The 19,348-nt window shown below is 43.1% G+C and overlaps 1 protein-coding gene across 1 annotated transcript in view; it reads right to left on the bottom strand.

Moving 5' to 3' along the window:
* Positions 1-2,350: 2,350 nt before the first annotated feature.
* Positions 2,351-19,348, bottom strand: part of PTPRN (protein tyrosine phosphatase receptor type N) — a 339,294-nt gene continuing 322,296 nt past the window's right edge. Inside the window, exons 22-23 of the mRNA XM_053698177.1 lie at positions 4,322-4,395; positions 2,351-4,012 (exon numbers count right to left, since the gene is read on the bottom strand). Coding sequence (XP_053554152.1) covers positions 3,941-4,012; positions 4,322-4,395 — 146 coding nt within the window. The 3' untranslated portion in view covers positions 2,351-3,940. The remainder of the gene's footprint in view (positions 4,013-4,321; positions 4,396-19,348) is intronic.

The raw sequence follows: 19,348 nt of genomic DNA, 5'->3' as shown, positions 1-19,348 counted from the left end.
TCTTGTTCAAGGTCCGTTCGAACATCCGAATCTGGTCTCACTCCAGCTGACTGCTTGGAGATTGAACGCTTGATCTTATCAAAACGAGGGTTCTCAGATTCTGTTATTGATACTCTTGTTCAGGCCAGAAAGCCTGTAACTAGAAAAATTTACCACAAAATATGGAAAAAATATATCTGTTGGTGTGAATCTAAAGGATTCCCTTGGGACAAGGTAAAGATTCCTAAGATTCTATCCTTTCTTCAAGAAGGATTGGAGAAAGGATTATCTGCAAGTTCCTTGAAGGGACAGATTTCTGCCTTGTCTGTGTTACTTCACAAAAAACTGGCAGCTGTGCCAGATGTTCAAGCCTTTGTTCAGGCTCTGGTTAGAATCAAGCCTGTTTACAAACCTTTGACTCCTCCTTGGAGTCTCAACTTAGTTCTTTCAGTTCTTCAGGGGGTTCCGTTTGAACCCTTACATTCCGTTGATATTAAGTTATTATCTTGGAAAGTTTTGTTTTTGGTTGCAATTTCTTCTGCTAGAAGAGTTTCAGAATTATCTGCTCTGCAGTGTTCTCCTCCTTATCTGGTGTTCCATGCAGATAAGGTGGTTTTACGTACTAAACCTGGTTTTCTTCCAAAAGTTGTTTCTAACAAAAACATTAACCAGGAGATAGTCGTGCCTTCTTTGTGTCCGAAACCAGTTTCGAAGAAGGAACGTTTGTTGCACAATTTGGATGTTGTTCGCGCTCTAAAATTCTATTTAGATGCTACAAAGGATTTTAGACAAACATCTTCCTTGTTTGTTGTTTATTCTGGTAAAAGGAGAGGTCAAAAAGCAACTTCTACCTCTCTCTCTTTTTGGATTAAAAGCATCATCAGATTGGCTTACGAGACTGCCGGACGGCAGCCTCCTGAAAGAATCACAGCTCATTCCACTAGGGCTGTGGCTTCCACATGGGCCTTCAAGAACGAGGCTTCTGTTGATCAGATATGTAGGGCAGCGACTTGGTCTTCACTGCACACTTTTACCAAATTTTACAAGTTTGATACTTTTGCTTCTTCTGAGGCTATTTTTGGGAGAAAGGTTTTGCAAGCCGTGGTGCCTTCCATTTAGGTGACCTGATTTGCTCCCTCCCTTCATCCGTGTCCTAAAGCTTTGGTATTGGTTCCCACAAGTAAGGATGACGCCGTGGACCGGACACACCTATGTTGGAGAAAACAGAATTTATGTTTACCTGATAAATTACTTTCTCCAACGGTGTGTCCGGTCCACGGCCCGCCCTGGTTTTTTAATCAGGTCTGATAATTTATTTTCTTTAACTACAGTCACCACGGTATCATATGGTTTCTCCTATGCAAATATTCCTCCTTAACGTCGGTCGAATGACTGGGGTAGGCGGAGCCTAGGAGGGATCATGTGACCAGCTTTGCTGGGCTCTTTGCCATTTCCTGTTGGGGAAGAGAATATCCCACAAGTAAGGATGACGCCGTGGACCGGACACACCGTTGGAGAAAGTAATTTATCAGGTAAACATAAATTCTGTTTTTATATAAAATCCCAGGACACAAGGAGATTCCTATGGAGCTTCTATCTACCTGTTTGATTTATTATTACAGTTTATTTTCCATATTTTGAATGAGGGGTCTCAGGTCTAATGGTGATCACCTAAGACGGTGTGTGAGCACCTATCTTTCTCCATAAACCACAAAGGGGGATGAGACTCCATCATAAACATCCTCTTTCCAATTAAGGAATTTGCTACCTCTGCTTTTGTTAGGTGACTGGCATAAAATCAGTATTGCCTACCTATCATATTTACCTTATAAGGAATAGCTGGTGGAAGGAGCCCCTATCTACTAATGGCAACACACACACCTTATAAAAGGTCTCATACACCTCTGGATAGCAGGTGATCATTTTCTTTGTTTTCAATTTTTTGCATATGTTAGAGTGGACTGCTTCATATTTATTTATTTTTTACTTCAGTTAGGCTGTAAATGTGCTTCTGTAAGTGTCCTTAGCAGTGGTACTATGTGCCAAGAAATGAACAGTTATGAGATAGATGCTGCTCCGTTGATTATAATAGAGCTGGATATGCAACTCATGGTTGTGATGGGTACAAATCTTTGAATCACATTATTTTGCAAGTTGTGTTGAGTGTCACAAAGAGAAAGGATTAGTGAACATATAAAACTATGAATGGGAAGCACGTTAGGACGTCTCTATAGGCTAGAATTGTTTTCTTTAGTGCTGACTATACCTACTTTTTCGTGTTTGTGGAGATTTGTCCGTCTATACATCAAGCACACAGCTCCATCATCATAAATAACCATGTGACTTGTGATTAACACAACACGACTGGGTATTGTTTTGCAGTTGCACAAACCCAACACAAATACTTTATTGACATCAAAATACAAAATTAAAGTCTATAATATTTCTATAGAAATGATTTTCTTTTTTTTTGGCAATGACAAAGGTACATATGTTGCAGTATGAAGAGAGAACTGAGGGAGTAAAGGAGCTATCATGGTTCAGACTTGCTACCCCCGTATGATCCTCCCAAGGAAAAATGCAGCACCCTTAGAAAAGGAGAGGGCATGCAGGCTGAAGGTAAGGATGAAAGGCAAAGTGCAATAGAGCAGCAAGGTTATGAGACTGCGTTTACAGTATCATGTAGGAAGGAAATGGTAAGCTATAGCAGTGCGTTATATTAGTGTTTACAATATGTACTTGGATAGTCAGGAATAAGTCTTTATGCTCCAAAATCTTCCACAATCTGGCACAGGCTACCCTATGATACTTCAATTAGATGATCCCTAGGGAAAGGAAAGAATCTTAAAGGGTCAATATGACCCTAAATAACTCTGTGTTTAGCATCCACAAAGTGGTTAAACAAATAGGAAAAAAACAAACACTTTTTTGGCTCTCATTCAGAATATAGCCAGTGTACCAGGATCAGTAGTCTGATAACCTGCCAATCACCAGCTGTGTTCTGCTCGGGAGCTGTAATGCTTGTGGGTCTTGAGTGAAACTTTACCTATGTGTTTAACCCCATTGCAGGCTTTAAACACGTAGTTATCTAGAATCAGTTATGGAAATTAGAGCATTTTATGTTGGCATCATTATGTCCCTTTCACACCTTTCTTGCCTAGAAAAAGACATGGATTGTAGAAAATTAACGTTTTATAGCAAAGATTGTTTTTTTTTTGTTGTTTTTTTAATCCATGCTTCTCTTTGTAGTTTCTCTACCATAGAGGGCTGAGCAAACTGGAGTGACCCTCCAGGGTAGCCAAGGCTTTTTCTATAGGTGTGTGCAGAAGATTTGTATCTTTCACTGAAAGAGTTACATATTTCTATTATGTTTTCTCACTAATGTTCTGAACATAGCTATATTGGCTATTGAGAACAGGCTTGATGACCCATATAATTATGTTACCTATGCATTAAGTGCCTGGAAGATCTGACTTTACGGTTATTCAGGTTAACATGACCTAATCCACAGTTTTAAAATCATTTTCAGCAGCAAGAGGGATTAAGTCACATGTAAAAATGAGATGACACGTTATCTATACAGAACACTAGGCTATTGTACCACCTTCCTCAAGATAAATGGGTCACCATAGCTGTGTCTTTCTCCCCAGACAAAATGTAAGAGACGGGTTACACCTGCTGCTAGAGGCAATGAAATGCATTGCATGAATATACATTGCTATACTCTAGAAACGGGTGTTGGACATGGACAATGAGGTAGCAAAAGTTATGATTAAAATCATGAAATTCAGAGGGACAGAAGCAAGGCAAAGCGAAAATGTATACAGGACAAGGAAAGGCAGCCCTGGGTCCTGGGCATGAGGAGCAGAGAATACAAATAATGAGTATTTATGGGTGGGTGAAGCTGCCATCCCTGTAAGGCAGGAGCAATGTCACAACACCAAAGGGGTCGGTCCGCTTGTTACTGAGGCAACGCTTTAAGAATAGCATTCACTTCCTCGGCCACTGCAGTAAGGGCAAATTCAAACTGATCCTGTAGAGGAGAAGATACAACAGAAATGAGTTGGGAGCCAATGAGAATGAGTCATGATGTGCAGTATAGCAAAAGTCACTCCAAATAATTGTATATAAAGTCATTGATGGTCAGCATCTCTATATGGATCTTTAGTAGACAATAAATGGGAGTGTCTGACAAATACAAATTAGATCATATCAGGATAAAGCCATTAGGGTGTGATGACTCTAAAAACTAGATGAATAATAATTTTCCAAGTCCAAACTGAGAAAGTTCCAAACACCATGCACATATGATAGAAACTAATTAATGTACAAATCTGTTTACCTTAGTCCGAACCATACCAGCTCGCTGATCCCGGACATGCTCCAGTGATGCTGCAATATCAATCTCCTTTACCCCTGTAGGTAGAATACATTATAGGTACAACAGCAGGTTAGACTTACAATTAGCACCTGTACGAAATATATTTGAGGGAAAAAAAACCAAAACTATAATTTGATTCCATAAAACAGTGAGCTACAAATTTAATGCAGCTTAAAGGGCCATAATACCCAAATGTTTAAACACTTGAAAGTGATGCAGCATAGCTGTAAAAAGCTGATTAGAAAATATCACCTGAACATCTCTATGTAAAAAAGAAAGATATTTCTCTTGTTAAGTGTATCCAGTCCACGGATCATCCATTACTTATGGGATATTAACTCCTCCCCAACAGGAAGTGCACAAGGATTCACCCAGCAGAGCTGCTATATAGCTCCTCCCCTAACTGCCATTACCAGTCATTCTCTTGCACCCAACGAATAGATAGGATGTGTGAGAGGACTGTGGTGATTATACTTAGTTTCATACCTTCAATCAAAAGTTTGTTATTTTATAATAGCACCGGAGTGTGTTATTCCTTCTCTGGTAGAATTTGAAGAAGAATCTACCTGAGTTTTTCTATGATTTTAGCCGGAGTAGTTAAGATCATATTGCTGTTTCTCGGCCATCTGAGGAGAGGTAAACTTCAGATCAGGGGACAGCGGGCAGATTAATCTGCAAAGAGGTATGTAGCAGTTTATTATTTTCTGACAATGGAATTGATGAGAAAATTCTGCCATACCGATATAATGTAAACTCAGCCTTAAATGCAGTAGCAGCAACTGGTATCAGGCTGTCATGTATGTATATTTTACACTTCAGTATTCTGGGGAATGGCACTTCACTGGAATTATACTGTATGCATAAAACTTTAGCCTAATTTGCAGGGACTAGCAACAGGCTTTTTAATAACACTCAATTTATTAATGTTAAACGTTTTTTGCTGGCATGTAAAATCGTTTAATTTTCTGAGGTACTGGGTGAAAAAATGTTTTGGGCACTATTTTTTTCCACTTGGCAGTCGTTTTATTTAATTTATGACAGTTTACTGATCTCTCTCACTGTTATGTGTGAGGGGGAGGGGCCTTTTTTGGCGCTTTTGCTACGCATCAAAAAATTCAGTCAGAGGTTTATTGTCTTCCCTGCATGATCCGGTTCATCTCTACAGAACTCAGGGGTCTTCAAAACTTGTTTTGAGGGAGGTAATCACTCACAGCAGAGCTGTGAGATTGTAGTTGACTGTGATAAAAAAAAACGTTTATTTCTCCAACATAGGTGTGTCCGGTCCACGGCGTCATCCTTACTTGTGGGATATTCTCCTCCCCAACAGGAAATGGCAAAGAGCCCAGCAAAGCTGGTCACATGATCCCTCCTAGGCTCCGCCTTCCCCAGTCATTCTCTTTGCCGTTGTACAGGCAACATCTCCACGGAGATGGCTTAGAGTTTTTTAGTGTTTAACTGAAGATTTCTGTTTGTAAGAGGAAAATGATTTTAGCAACCGTTACTAAAATCGATGGCTGTTTCCACACAGGACTGTTGAGAGGAATTAACTTCAGTTGGGGGAACAGTGAGCAGACTTTTGCTGCTTGAGGTATGACACATTCTAACAAGACGATGTAATGCTGGAAGCTGTCATTTTCCCTATGGGATCCGGTAAGCCATTTTTATTACAGACAGAAAAAAAAGGGCTTCACAAGGGCTTTTTAAGACTGTAGACATTTTCTGGGCTAAATCGATTTATATATAAACATATTTTATACTCCATAGCCTTGAGGAATTATTTTAATCTTGGGAATTTTGTAAAATAACTGGCAGGCACTGTATTGGACACCTTATTCTCTAGGGGCTTTCCCTAATCATAGGCAGAGTCTCATTTTCGCGCCTGTATTGCGCACTTGTTTTTGAGAAGCATGACATGCAGATGCATGTGTGAGGAGCTCTGATACATAGAAAAGACTTTCTGAAGGCGTCATTTGGTATCGTATTCCCCTTTGGGCTTGGTTGGGTCTCAGCAAAGCAGATACCAGGGACTGTAAAGGGGTTAAATATAAAAACGGCTCCGGTTCCGTTATTTTAAGGGTTAAAGCTTCCAAATTTGGTGTGCAATACTTTTAAGGCTTTAAGACACTGTGGTGAAATTTTGGTGAATTTTGAACAATTCCTTCATACTTTTTCGCAATTGCAGTAATAAAGTGTGTTCAGTTTAAAATTTAAAGTGACAGTAACGGTTTTATTTTAAAACGTTTTTTGTACTTTGTTATCAAGTTTATGCCTGTTTAACATGTCTGAACTATCAGATAGACTGTGTTCTGAATGTGGGGAAGCCAAGGTTCCTTCTCATTTAAATAGATGTGATTTATGTGACACAAAATTTAGAGAAAATGATGCCCAAGATGATTCCTCAAGTGAGGGGAGTAAGCATGGTACTGCATCATCCCCTCCTTCGTCTACACCAGTCTTGCCCACACAGGAGGCCCCTAGTACATCTAGCGCGCCAATACTCCTTACTATGCAACAATTAACGGCTGTAATGGATAATTCTATCAAAAACATTTTAGCCAAAATGCCCACTTATCAGCGAAAGCGCGACTGCTCTGTTTTAGAAAATACTGAAGAGCATGAGGACGCTGATGATATTGGTTCTGAAGGGCCCCTACACCAGTCTGAGGGGGCCAGGGAGGTTTTGTCTGAGGGAGAAATTTCAGATTCAGGGAAAATTTCTCAACAAGCTGAACCTGATGTGATTTCATTTAAATTTAAGTTGGAACATCTCCGCGCTCTGCTTAAGGAGGTGTTATCCACTCTGGATGATTGTGAGAATTTGGTCATTCCAGAGAAACTATGTAAAATGGACAAGTTCCTAGAGGTCCCGGGGCCCCCCGAAGCTTTTCCTATACCCAAGCGGGTGGCGGACATTGTAAATAAAGAATGGGAAAGGCCCGGTATACCTTTCGTCCCTCCCCCCATATTTAAAAAATTGTTTCCTATGGTCGACCCCAGAAAGGACTTATGGCAGACAGTCCCCAAGGTCGAGGGGGCGGTTTCTACTCTAAACAAACGCACCACTATACCCATAGAAGATAGTTGTGCTTTCAAAGATCCTATGGATAAAAAATTAGAAGGTTTGCTTAAAAAGATGTTTGTTCAGCAAGGTTACCTTCTACAACCAATTTCATGCATTGTCCCTGTCACTACAGCCGCGTGTTTCTGGTTCGATGAGCTAGAAAAGGCGATCAATAATAATTCTTCTTCTTATGAGGAGATTATGGACAGAATTCGTGCTCTCAAATTGGCTAATTCTTTCACCCTAGACGCCACTTTGCAATTGGCTAGGTTAGCGGCGAAAAATTCTGGGTTTGCTATTGTGGCGCGCAGAGCGCTTTGGTTAAAATCTTGGTCAGCGGATGCGTCTTCCAAGAACAAATTGCTTAACATTCCTTTCAAGGGGAAAACGCTGTTTGGCCCTGACTTGAAAGAGATTATCTCTGATATCACTGGGGGCAAGGGCCACGCCCTTCCTCAGGATAGGTCTTTCAAGGCCAAAAATAAACCTAATTTTCATCCCTTTCGCAGAAACGGACCAGCCCCAAGTGCTACGTCCTCTAAGCAGGAGGGTAATACTTCTCAAGCCAAACCAGCCTGGAGACCAATGCAAGGCTGGAACAAAGGAAAGCAGGCCAAGAAACCTGCCACTGCTACCAAGACAGCATGAGATGTTGGCCCCCGATCCGGGACCGGATCTGGTGGGGGGCAGACTCTCTCTCTTCGCTCAGGCTTGGGCAAGAGATGTTCTGGATCCTTGGGCGCTAGAAATAGTCTCCCAAGGTTATCTTCTGGAATTCAAGGGGCTTCCCCCAAGGGGGAGGTTCCACAGGTCTCAATTGTCTTCAGACCACATAAAAAAACAGGCATTCTTGCATTGTGTAGAAGACCTGTTAAAAATGGGAGTGATTCATCCTGTTCCATTAGGAGAACAAGGGATGGGGTTCTACTCCAATCTGTTCGTAGTTCCCAAAAAAGAGGGAACGTTCAGACCAATCTTAGATCTCAAGATCCTAAACAAGTTTCTCAAGGTTCCATCGTTCAAAATGGAAACCATTCGAACAATTCTTCCTTCCATCCAGGAAGGTCAATTCATGACCACGGTGGATTTAAAGGATGCGTATCTACATATTCCTATCCACAAGGAACATCATCGGTTCCTAAGGTTCGCATTCCTGGATAAGCATTACCAGTTTGTGGCACTTCCGTTCGGATTAGCCACTGCTCCAAGGATTTTCACAAAGGTACTAGGGTCCCTTCTAGCGGTGCTAAGACCAAGGGGCATTGCAGTAGTACCTTACTTGGACGACATTCTGATTCAAGCGTCGTCCCTTCCTCAAGCAAAGGCTCACACGGACATTGTCTTGGCCTTTCTCAGATCTCACGGATGGAAAGTGAACGTAGAAAAGAGTTCTCTATCTCCGTCAACAAGGGTTCCCTTCTTGGGAACAATAATAGACTCCTTAGAAATGAGGATTTTTCTGACAGAGGCCAGAAAAACAAAACTTCTGAACTCTTGTCAAATACTTCATTCTGTTCCTCTTCCTTCCATAGCGCAGTGCATGGAAGTAATAGGTTTGATGGTAGCGGCAATGGACATAGTTCCTTTTGCGCGCATTCATCTAAGACCATTACAACTGTGCATGCTCAGTCAGTGGAATGGGGACTATACAGACTTGTCTCCGACGATACAAGTAAATCAGAGGACCAGAGATTCACTCCGTTGGTGGCTGTCCCTGGACAACCTGTCACAGGGGATGAGCTTCCGCAGACCAGAGTGGGTAATTGTCACAACCGACGCCAGCCTGGTGGGCTGGGGCGCGGTCTGGGGACCCCTGAAAGCTCAGGGTCTTTGGTCTCGGGAAGAATCTCTTCTACCGATAAATATTCTGGAACTGAGAGCGATATTCAATGCTCTCAAGGCTTGGCCTCAGCTAGCAAAGGCCAAGTTCATACGGTTTCAATCAGACAACATGACAACTGTTGCGTACATCAACCATCAGGGGGGAACAAGGAGTTCCCTGGCGATGGAAGAAGTGACCAAAATCATTCAATGGGCGGAGACTCACTCCTGCCACTTGTCTGCAATCCACATCCCAGGAGTGGAAAATTGGGAAGCGGATTTTCTGAGTCGTCAGACATTTCATCCGGGGGAGTGGGAACTCCATCCGGAAATCTTTGCCCAAATTACTCAACTGTGGGGCATTCCAGACATGGATCTGATGGCCTCTCGTCAGAACTTCAAGGTTCCTTGCTACGGGTCCAGATCCAGGGATCCCAAGGCGACTCTAGTAGATGCACTAGTAGCACCTTGGACCTTCAAACTAGCTTATGTATTCCCGCCGTTTCCTCTCATCCCCAGGCTGGTAGCCAGGATCAAGCAGGAGAGGGCATCGGTGATCTTGATAGCTCCTGCGTGGCCACGCAGGACTTGGTAAGCAGACCTGGTGAATATGTCATCGGCTCCACCATGGAAGCTACCTTTGAGACGAGACCTTCTTGTTCAAGGTCCGTTCGAACATCCGAATCTGGTCTCACTCCAACTGACTGCTTGGAGATTGAACGCTTGATCTTATCAAAGCGAGGATTCTCAGATTCTGTCATTGATACTCTTGTTCAGGCCAGAAAGCCTGTAACTAGAAAAATTTACCACAAAATATGGAAAAAATATATCTGTTGGTGTGAATCTAAAGGATTCCCTTGGGACAAGGTAAAAATTCCTAAGATTCTATCCTTTCTCCAACATAGGTGTGTCCGGTCCACGGCGTCATCCTTACTTGTGGGATATTCTCTTCCCCAACAGGAAATGGCAAAGAGCCCAGCAAAGCTGGTCACATGATCCCTCCTAGGCTCCGCCTACCCCAGTCATTCTCTTTGCCGTTGTACAGGCAACATCTCCACGGAGATGGCTTAGAGTTTTTTAGTGTTTAACTTTTGCTTCTTCTGAGGCTATTTTTGGGAGAAAGGTTTTGCAAGCCGTGGTGCCTTCCATCTAGGTGACCTGATTTGCTCCCTCCCATCATCCGTGTCCTAAAGCTTTGGTATTGGTTCCCACAAGTAAGGATGACGCCGTGGACCGGACACACCTATGTTGGAGAAAACAGAATTTATGTTTACCTGATAAATTACTTTCTCCAACGGTGTGTCCGGTCCACGGCCCGCCCTGGTTTTTTAATCAGGTCTGATAATTTATTTTCTTTAACTACAGTCACCACGGTATCATATGGTTTCTCCTATGCAAATATTCCTCCTTAACGTCGGTCGAATGACTGGGGTAGGCGGAGCCTAGGAGGGATCATGTGACCAGCTTTGCTGGGCTCTTTGCCATTTCCTGTTGGGGAAGAGAATATCCCACAAGTAAGGATGACGCCGTGGACCGGACACACCGTTGGAGAAAGTAATTTATCAGGTAAACATAAATTCTGTTTTCTTCAAGAAGGTTTGGAGAAAGGATTATCTGCAAGTTCCTTGAAGGGACAGATTTCTGCCTTGTCTGTGTTACTTCACAAAAAGCTGGCAGCTGTGCCAGATGTTCAAGCCTTTGTTCAGGCTCTGGTTAGAATCAAGCCTGTTTACAAACCTTTGACTCCTCCTTGGAGTCTCAATTTAGTTCTTTCAGTTCTTCAGGGGGTTCCGTTTGAACCCTTACATTCCGTTGATATTAAGTTATTATCTTGGAAAGTTTTGTTTTTGGTTGCAATTTCTTCTGCTAGAAGAGTTTCAGAATTATCTGCTCTGCAGTGTTCTCCTCCTTATCTGGTGTTCCATGCAGATAAGGTGGTTTTACGTACTAAACCTGGTTTTCTTCCGAAAGTTGTTTCTAACAAAAACATTAACCAGGAGATAGTCGTACCTTCTTTGTGTCCGAATCCAGTTTCAAAGAAGGAACGTCTGTTGCACAATTTGGATGTTGTTCGTGCTCTAAAATTCTATTTAGATGCTACAAAGGATTTTAGACAAACATCTTCCTTGTTTGTTGTTTATTCTGGTAAAAGGAGAGGTCAAAAAGCAACTTCTACCTCTCTCTCTTTTTGGATTAAAAGCATCATCAGATTGGCTTACGAGACTGCCGGACGGCAGCCTCCTGACAGAATCACAGCTCATTCCACTAGGGCTGTGGCTTCCACATGGGCCTTCAAGAACGAGGCTTCTGTTGATCAGATATGTAAGGCAGCGACTTGGTCTTCACTGCACACTTTTACTAAATTTTACAAGTTTGATACTTTTGCTTCTTCTGAGGCTATTTTTGGGAGAAAGGTTTTGCAAGCCGTGGTGCCTTCCATCTAGGTGACCTGATTTGCTCCCTCCCTTCATCCGTGTCCTAAAGCTTTGGTATTGGTTCCCACAAGTAAGGATGACGCCGTGGACCGGACACACCTATGTTGGAGAAAACAGAATTTATGTTTACCTGATAAATTACTTTCTCCAACGGTGTGTCCGGTCCACGGCCCGCCCTGGTTTTTTTAATCAGGTCTGATAATTTATTTTCTTTAACTACAGTCACCACGGTATCATATGGTTTCTCCTATGCAAATTTTCCTCCTTTACGTCGGTCGAATGACTGGGGAAGGCGGAGCCTAGGAGGGATCATGTGACCAGCTTTGCTGGGCTCTTTGCCATTTCCTGTTGGGGAGGAGAATATCCCACAAGTAAGGATGACGCCGTGGACCGGACACACCGTTGGAGAAAGTAATTTATCAGGTAAACATAAATTCTGTTTTCTGTATTTTTTTTTTTTTTTTCTGCTATCAGGGTTAGTTATCCTTTGCTAATGGGAGCAATCCTTTGCTAAAATTGTGTTTTTTACAAAGATTTGATGCTATAACTTTTCAGTTTATTAATTTTCAACTGTCATAACTTTTTCTGTGCTTCTTATAGGCACAGTACGTTTTCATATTATAGTAAATTACTTGAAAAGTATTTCCAAGTTGCTAGTTTATTTGCTAGTGTGTTAAACATGTCTGATTCAGAGGAAGATATCTGTGCTATATGTGCTAAAGCCAAAGTGGAGCCCAATAGAAATTTATGTACTAACTGTATTGATGCTACTTTAAATAAAAGTCAATCTGTACAAATTGAACATATTTCACCAAACAACGAGGGGAGAGTTATGCCGACTAACTCGCCTCACGTGTCAGTACCTGCATCTCCCGCTCGGGAGGTGCGTGATATTGTAGCGCCGAGTACATCTGGGCGGCCATTACAAATCACATTACAGGATATGGCTACTGTTATGACTGAAGTTTTGGCTAAATTACCAGAACTAAGAGGTAAGCGTGATCACTCTGGGGTGAGAACAGAGTGCGCTGATAATATTAGGGCCATGTCAGACACTGCGTCACAATTTGCAGAACATGAGGACGGAGAGCTTCATTCTGCGGGTGACGGTTCTGATCCAAACAAACTGGATTCAGATATTTCAAATTTTAAATTTAAGCTGGAAAACCTCCGTGTATTACTAGGGGAGGTGTTAGCGGCTCTGAATGATTGTAACACAGTTGCAATACCAGAGAAAATGTGTAGGTTGGATAAATATTTTGCGGTACCGGCGAGTACTGACGTTTTTCCTATACCTAAGAGACTTACTGAAATTGTTACTAAGGAGTGGGATAGACCCGGTGTGCCGTTCTCACCCCCTCCGATATTTAGAAAGATGTTTCCAATAGACGCCACCACACGGGACTTATGGCAAACGGTCCCTAAGGTGGAGGGAGCAGTTTCTACTTTAGCTAAGCGTACCACTATCCCGGTGGAGGATAGCTGTGCCTTTTCAGATCCAATGGATAAAAAGTTAGAGGGTTACCTTAAGAAAATGTTTGTTCAACAAGGTTTTATATTGCAACCTCTTGCATGCATTGCGCCTGTCACGGCTGCAGCAGCATTTTGGTTTGAGTCTCTGGAATAGACACTTGAATCAGCTCCATTAGATGAGATTACACACAAGCTTAAAGCCCTTAAGTTAGCTAACTCATTTATTTCAGATGCCGTAGTACATTTAACTAAACTTACGGCTAAGAATTCCGGATTCGCCATTCAGGCACGCAGAGCACTGTGGCTAAAATCCTGGTCAGCTGACGTTACTTCTAAATCTAAATTGCTTAATATACCTTTCAAAGGGCAGACCTTATTCGGGCCCGGGTTGAAAGAAATTATCGCTGACATTACAGGAGGTAAAGGCCATGCCCTGCCTCAAGACAGAGCCAAACCTAAGGCTAGACAGTCTAATTTTCGTTCCTTTCGTAATTTCAAAGCAGGAGCAGCATCAACTTCCTCTGCACCAAAACAGGAAGGAGCTGTTGCTCGCTACAGACAAGGCTGGAGACCTAACCAGTCCTGGAACAAGGGCAAGCAGGCCAGGAAACCTGCTGCTGCCCCTAAGACAGCATGAATCGAGGGCCCCCGATCCGGGAACGGATCTAGTGGGGGGCAGACTTTCTCTCTTCGCCCAGGCTTGGGCAAGAGATGTCCAGGATCCCTGGGCGTTAGAGATCATATCTCAGGGATACCTTCTAGACTTCAAATTCTCTCCCCCAAGAGGGAGATTTCATCTGTCAAGGTTGTCAACAAACCAAATAAAGAAAGAGGCGTTTCTACGCTGCGTACAAGATCTTTTATTAATGGGAGTGATCCATCCGGTTCCGCGGTCGGAACAAGGACAAGGGTTTTACTCAAATCTGTTTGTGGTTCCCAAAAAAGAGGGAACTTTCAGGCCAATCTTGGATTTAAAGATCCTAAACAAATTCCTAAGAATTCCATCGTTCAAAATGGAAACTATTCGGACAATTTTACCCATGATCCAAAAGGGTCAGTACATGACCACAGTGGATTTAAAGGATGCTTACCTTCACATACCGATTCACAAAGATCATTACCGGTATCTAAGGTTTGCCTTTCTAGACAGGCATTACCAGTTTGTAGCTCTTCCATTCGGATTGGCTACGGCTCCGAGAATCTTCACAAAGGTTCTGGGCTCACTTCTGGCGGTACTAAGACCGCGAGGAATTGCGGTAGCTCCGTACCTAGACGACATTCTGATACAAGCTTCAAGCTTTCAAACTGCCAAGTCTCATACAGAGTTAGTACTGGCATTTCTAAGGTCGCATGGATGGAAGGTGAACGAAAAGAAGAGTTCTCTCTTTCCACTCACAAGAGTTCCCTTCTTGGGGACTCTTATAGATTCTGTAGAAATGAAGATTTACCTGACAGAAGACAGGTTAACAAAGCTTCAAAATGCATGCCGTGTCCTTCATTCCATTCAACACCCGTCAGTAGCTCAATGCATGGAGGTGATCGGCTTAATGGTAGCAGCAATGGACATAGTACCCTTTGCACGCCTACATCTCAGACCGCTGCAATTGTGCATGCTAAGTCAGTGGAATGGGGATTACTCAGACTTGTCCCCTACTCTGAATCTGGATCAAGAGACCAGAAATTCTCTTCTATGGTGGCTTTCTCGGCCACATCTGTCCAGGGGGATGCCATTCAGCAGGCCGGACTGGACAATTGTAACAACAGACGCCAGCCTACTAGGTTGGGGCGCTGTCTGGAATTCTCTGAAGGCTCAGGGACAATGGAATCAGGAGGAGAGTCTCCTACCAATAAACATTCTGGAATTGAGAGCAGTTCTCAATGCCCTTCTGGCTTGGCCCCAGTTAACAACTCGGGGGTTCATCAGGTTTCAGTCGGACAACATCACGACTGTAGCTTACATCAACCATCAGGGAGGGACAAGAAGCTCCCTAGCAATGATGGAAGTATCAAAGATAATTCGCAGGGCAGAGTCTCACTCTTGCCACCTGTCAGCAATCCACATCCCGGGAGTGGAGAACTGGGAGGCGGATTTCTTAAGTCGTCAGACTTTTCATCCGGGGGAGTGGGAACTTCATCCGGAGGTCTTTGCCCAAATACTTCGACGTTGGGGCAAACCAGAGATAGATCTCATGGCGTCTCGACAGAACGCCAAGCTTCCTCGTTACGGGTCCAGATCCAGGGATCCGGGAGCGGTTCTGATAGATGCTTTGACAGCACCTTGGACCTTCGGGATGGCTTATGTGTTTCCACCCTTCCCGATGCTTCCTCGATTGATTGCCAGAATCAAACAGGAGAGAGCATCAGTGATTCTAATAGCGCCTGCATGGCCACGCAGGACTTGGTATGCAGATCTAGTGGACATGTCATCCTGTCCACCTTGGTCGCTACCTCTGAAACAGGACCTTCTGATCCAGGGTCCCTTCAAACATCAAAATCTAATTTCTCTGAAGCTGACTGCTTGGAAATTGAACGCTTGATTTTATCAAAACGTGGTTTTTCTGAGTCAGTTATTGATACCTTAATACAGGCTAGGAAGCCTGTTACCAGAAAGATTTACCATAAGATATGGCGCAAATACTTATATTGGTGCGAATCCAAGAGTTACTCATGGAGTAAGGTTAGGATTCCGAGGATATTGTCTTTTCTACAAGAAGGTTTAGAAAAGGGTTTATCCGCTAGTTCCTTAAAGGGACAGATTTCAGCTCTGTCCATTCTTTTACACAAACGTCTGTCAGAAGTTCCGGACGTTCAAGCTTTTTGTCAGGCTTTAGCTAGGATCAAGCCTGTGTTTAAAACTGTTGCTCCACCATGGAGTTTGAACTTAGTTCTTAATGTTTTACAGGGGGTTCCGTTTGAACAACTTCATTCCATTGATATCAAGTTGTTATCTTGGAAAGTTCTGTTTTTAATGGCGATTTCCTCGGCTCGAAGAGTCTCTGAGTTATCTGCCTTACATTGTGATTCTCCTTATCTGATTTTTCATTCAGACAAGGTAGTTCTGCGTACTAAACCTGGGTTCCTACCTAAGGTGGTCACTAACAGGAATATCAATCAAGAGATTGTGGTTCCATCTTTGTGTCCTAATCCTTCTTCGAAAAAGGAACGTCTGCTACACAATCTAGATGTAGTCCGTGCCCTGAAATTTTATCTACAGGCAACTAAGGATTTTCGACAAACGTCTTCCCTGTTTGTCGTTTATTCTGGTCAGAGGAGAGGTCAAAAAGCTTCGGCTACCTCTCTCTCCTTTTGGCTTCGTAGCATAATACGGTTAGCCTATGAGACTGCTGGACAGCAGCCTCCTGAAAGAATTACAGCACATTCTACTAGAGCTGTGGCTTCCACTTGGGCCTTTAAGAATGAGGCTTCTGTTGAACAGATTTGCAAGGCTGCAACTTAGTCTTCTCTTCATACTTTTTCCAAATTTTACAAATTTGACACTTTTGCTTCTTCGGAGGCTGTTTTTGGGAGAAAGGTTCTTCAGGCAGTGGTTCCTTCCGTATAAAGAGCCTGCCTGTCCCTCCCGTCATCCGTGTACTTTAGCTTTGGTATTGGTATCCCATAAGTAATGGATGATCCGTGGACTGGATACACTTAACAAGAGAAAACATAATTTATGCTTACCTGATAAATTTATTTCTCTTGTAGTGTATCCAGTCCACGGCCCGCCCTGTCACTTTAAGGCAGGTAATTTTTCCATTAAACTACAGTCACCACTGCACCCTATGGTTTTCCTTTCTCTGCATGTTTTCGGTCGAATGACTGGTAATGGCAGTTAGGGGAGGAGCTATATAGCAGCTCTGCTGGGTGAATCCTCTTGCACTTCCTGTTGGGGAGGAGTTAATATCCCATAAGTAATGGATGATCCGTGGACTGGATACACTACAAGAGAAATAAATTTATCAGGTAAGCATAAATTATGTTTTTACCTCAAAAGTTCCTCAGTAGCCACCTCCCATTGTAAAGGATTTCTAAGCAGCATTTTAGGCTGCGTTCGGGCAGCGCTCCAAGCGAACTGGAACTCGCTTGGAGCGTTTTTCTCACACTTGCAAGTGAGATGGCTGGCGTTTTCTGAGCGCTCTGGTGACGTAAGTCCCAGCGCTTCCAGTGTGCTGGAAAAGCTGGGACTTTTCAGAGCAAGCTCAGACGCTTGGAAACATGGCAGCCTCCACACACATGTTGCTGTGGAGGCTGCCATGTTATTTATACATATATAATATGATTTTTTGTGAGCTCTAGAGAATGTAGCCCATTTCTTTTCACTTCATACGTAGCGTATGAAGTGAAAAGAAATGGGCTACATTATTTAGAGCTCACAAAAAATCATATTATATATGTATATCACAAAGACCTGACGTTCAAGCATTATGTGTAATTATTCTGTATTTCCCGATCGTTGTGTGGGCGGGTTAAAGATGTGTTGGCGGGGTCCCGGAATTGCCGATTTTGATCCCCACCCCAGAGCCAAGAATGATTTCCCCAGTCTCTCTTCGCAAACATCGCAACGCTGACCCACCTCTATTCAGTGCAGGATAAGCTACAGGGGCTGAGCTGAGAGCAGCTGAATGGAGGTGGGTCAGAGTTCCGTTGTTTGCGAAGAGACTGGGGAACTCATTCTCGGCAGGCACTGGCAGCCCAGCAACAATCAAGGGAGCTTAGTAAAAACGTTTGCATGCGCAGTCCATTATTGTGCATGCGAACGTTTTTTCAAAGCTCCCTTGCTTGTGACGTCACCTAGCGCAACGTCATCGCTGGGAGTGAAGCGCTTCCACTAGCTCCTAAGCGCTGCCCGAACGCGGCCTTAGTGTGTTTGTCCTGGGACATCTGAAGGGACTAGCATCGTGCACTCTCATATTATTTCACCAATCAGGTAAAGGAAGCTTACTATGAAATCTCATGAGAGTTAAGTCAAATCTCATGAGATCACAGTAAGAGTTCATGACCTCAGCACTGCTGATGCTTATTGGCTGCTGTTCATTTCTTCATTTTTTTAAAAATTTTTACCTGCAGCTTGGAGCAGCTGAGTATAACTTTTTACACAGAACTTACTCTGCTGAGCTGAGGAAATTGTGAGGTAAAATATCTTCCTTTTTTACATAGAGATGCTCAGGTGATATTTTCCTGTCAGCTTTTTACAGTTATACTGCATCAGTTTCAAGTGATTTAGCATATGAGTATTATGTCCCTTTAAGCACTTTTTTTTTGTGTGTGACTGTGTGAGAGTTCTACGGTTCCAGAGAAAGACAGAATGAAAGGGATGGAGGAAGAGATCAATAGCTGGCGAAAGAACAGGGGAGGGTGAAATGGGGAAGGAAAATAGAGAGAAAAGTGAGACTTCCATAAAAGAATAAGTACTGAAGATACAGCAAGGTACACTGAGAAATCCATGGGATGACTATTGACTTTTTTACTGCACAAGAAATATATTTGGGTTTATTTATTTTAACAAAAGGTAAATCAAGGCAAGAGTTTGAGTCTTAGCCAACCACAGGCCTAGATTTAGAGTTCGGCGGTAGCCGTCAAAACCAGCGTTAGAGGCTCCTAACGCTGGTTTTGGGCGCCCGCTGGTATTTGGAGTCAGTGATTAAAGGGTCTAACGCTCACTTTTCAGCCGCGACTTTTCCATACCGCAGATCCCCCTACGCCATTTGCGTAGCCTATCTTTTCAATGGGATCTTTCTAACGCTGGTATTTAGAGTCGTTTCTGCAGTGAGCGTTAGAGCTCTAACGACAAGATTCCAGCCGCCTGAAAATAGCAGGAGTTAAGAGCTTTCTGGCTAACGCCGGTTTATAAAGCTCTTAACTACTGTACCCTAAAGTACACTAACACCCATAAACTACCTATGTACCCCTAAACCGAGGTCCCCCCACATCGCCGCCACTCGATTAAAATTTTTAACCCCTAATCTGCCGACCGCCACCTACGTTATACTTATGTACCCCTAATCTGCTGCCCCTAACACCGCCGACCCCTGTATTATATCTATTAACCCCTAACTTGCCCCCCACAACGTCGCCGCAAGCTACGTAAAATAATTAACCCCTAATCTTCCGACCGCAAATCGCCGCCACCTACGTTATCCCTATGTACCCCTAATCTGCTACCCCTAACATCGCCGACCCCTATGTTATATTTATTAA

The sequence above is a fragment of the Bombina bombina genome, chromosome 1 (genome assembly GCF_027579735.1).
Source record: "Bombina bombina isolate aBomBom1 chromosome 1, aBomBom1.pri, whole genome shotgun sequence".
NCBI classification, from domain to species: Eukaryota; Metazoa; Chordata; class Amphibia; order Anura; family Bombinatoridae; genus Bombina; species Bombina bombina.
This window is presented reverse-complemented; position numbering and strand designations above follow the sequence as displayed.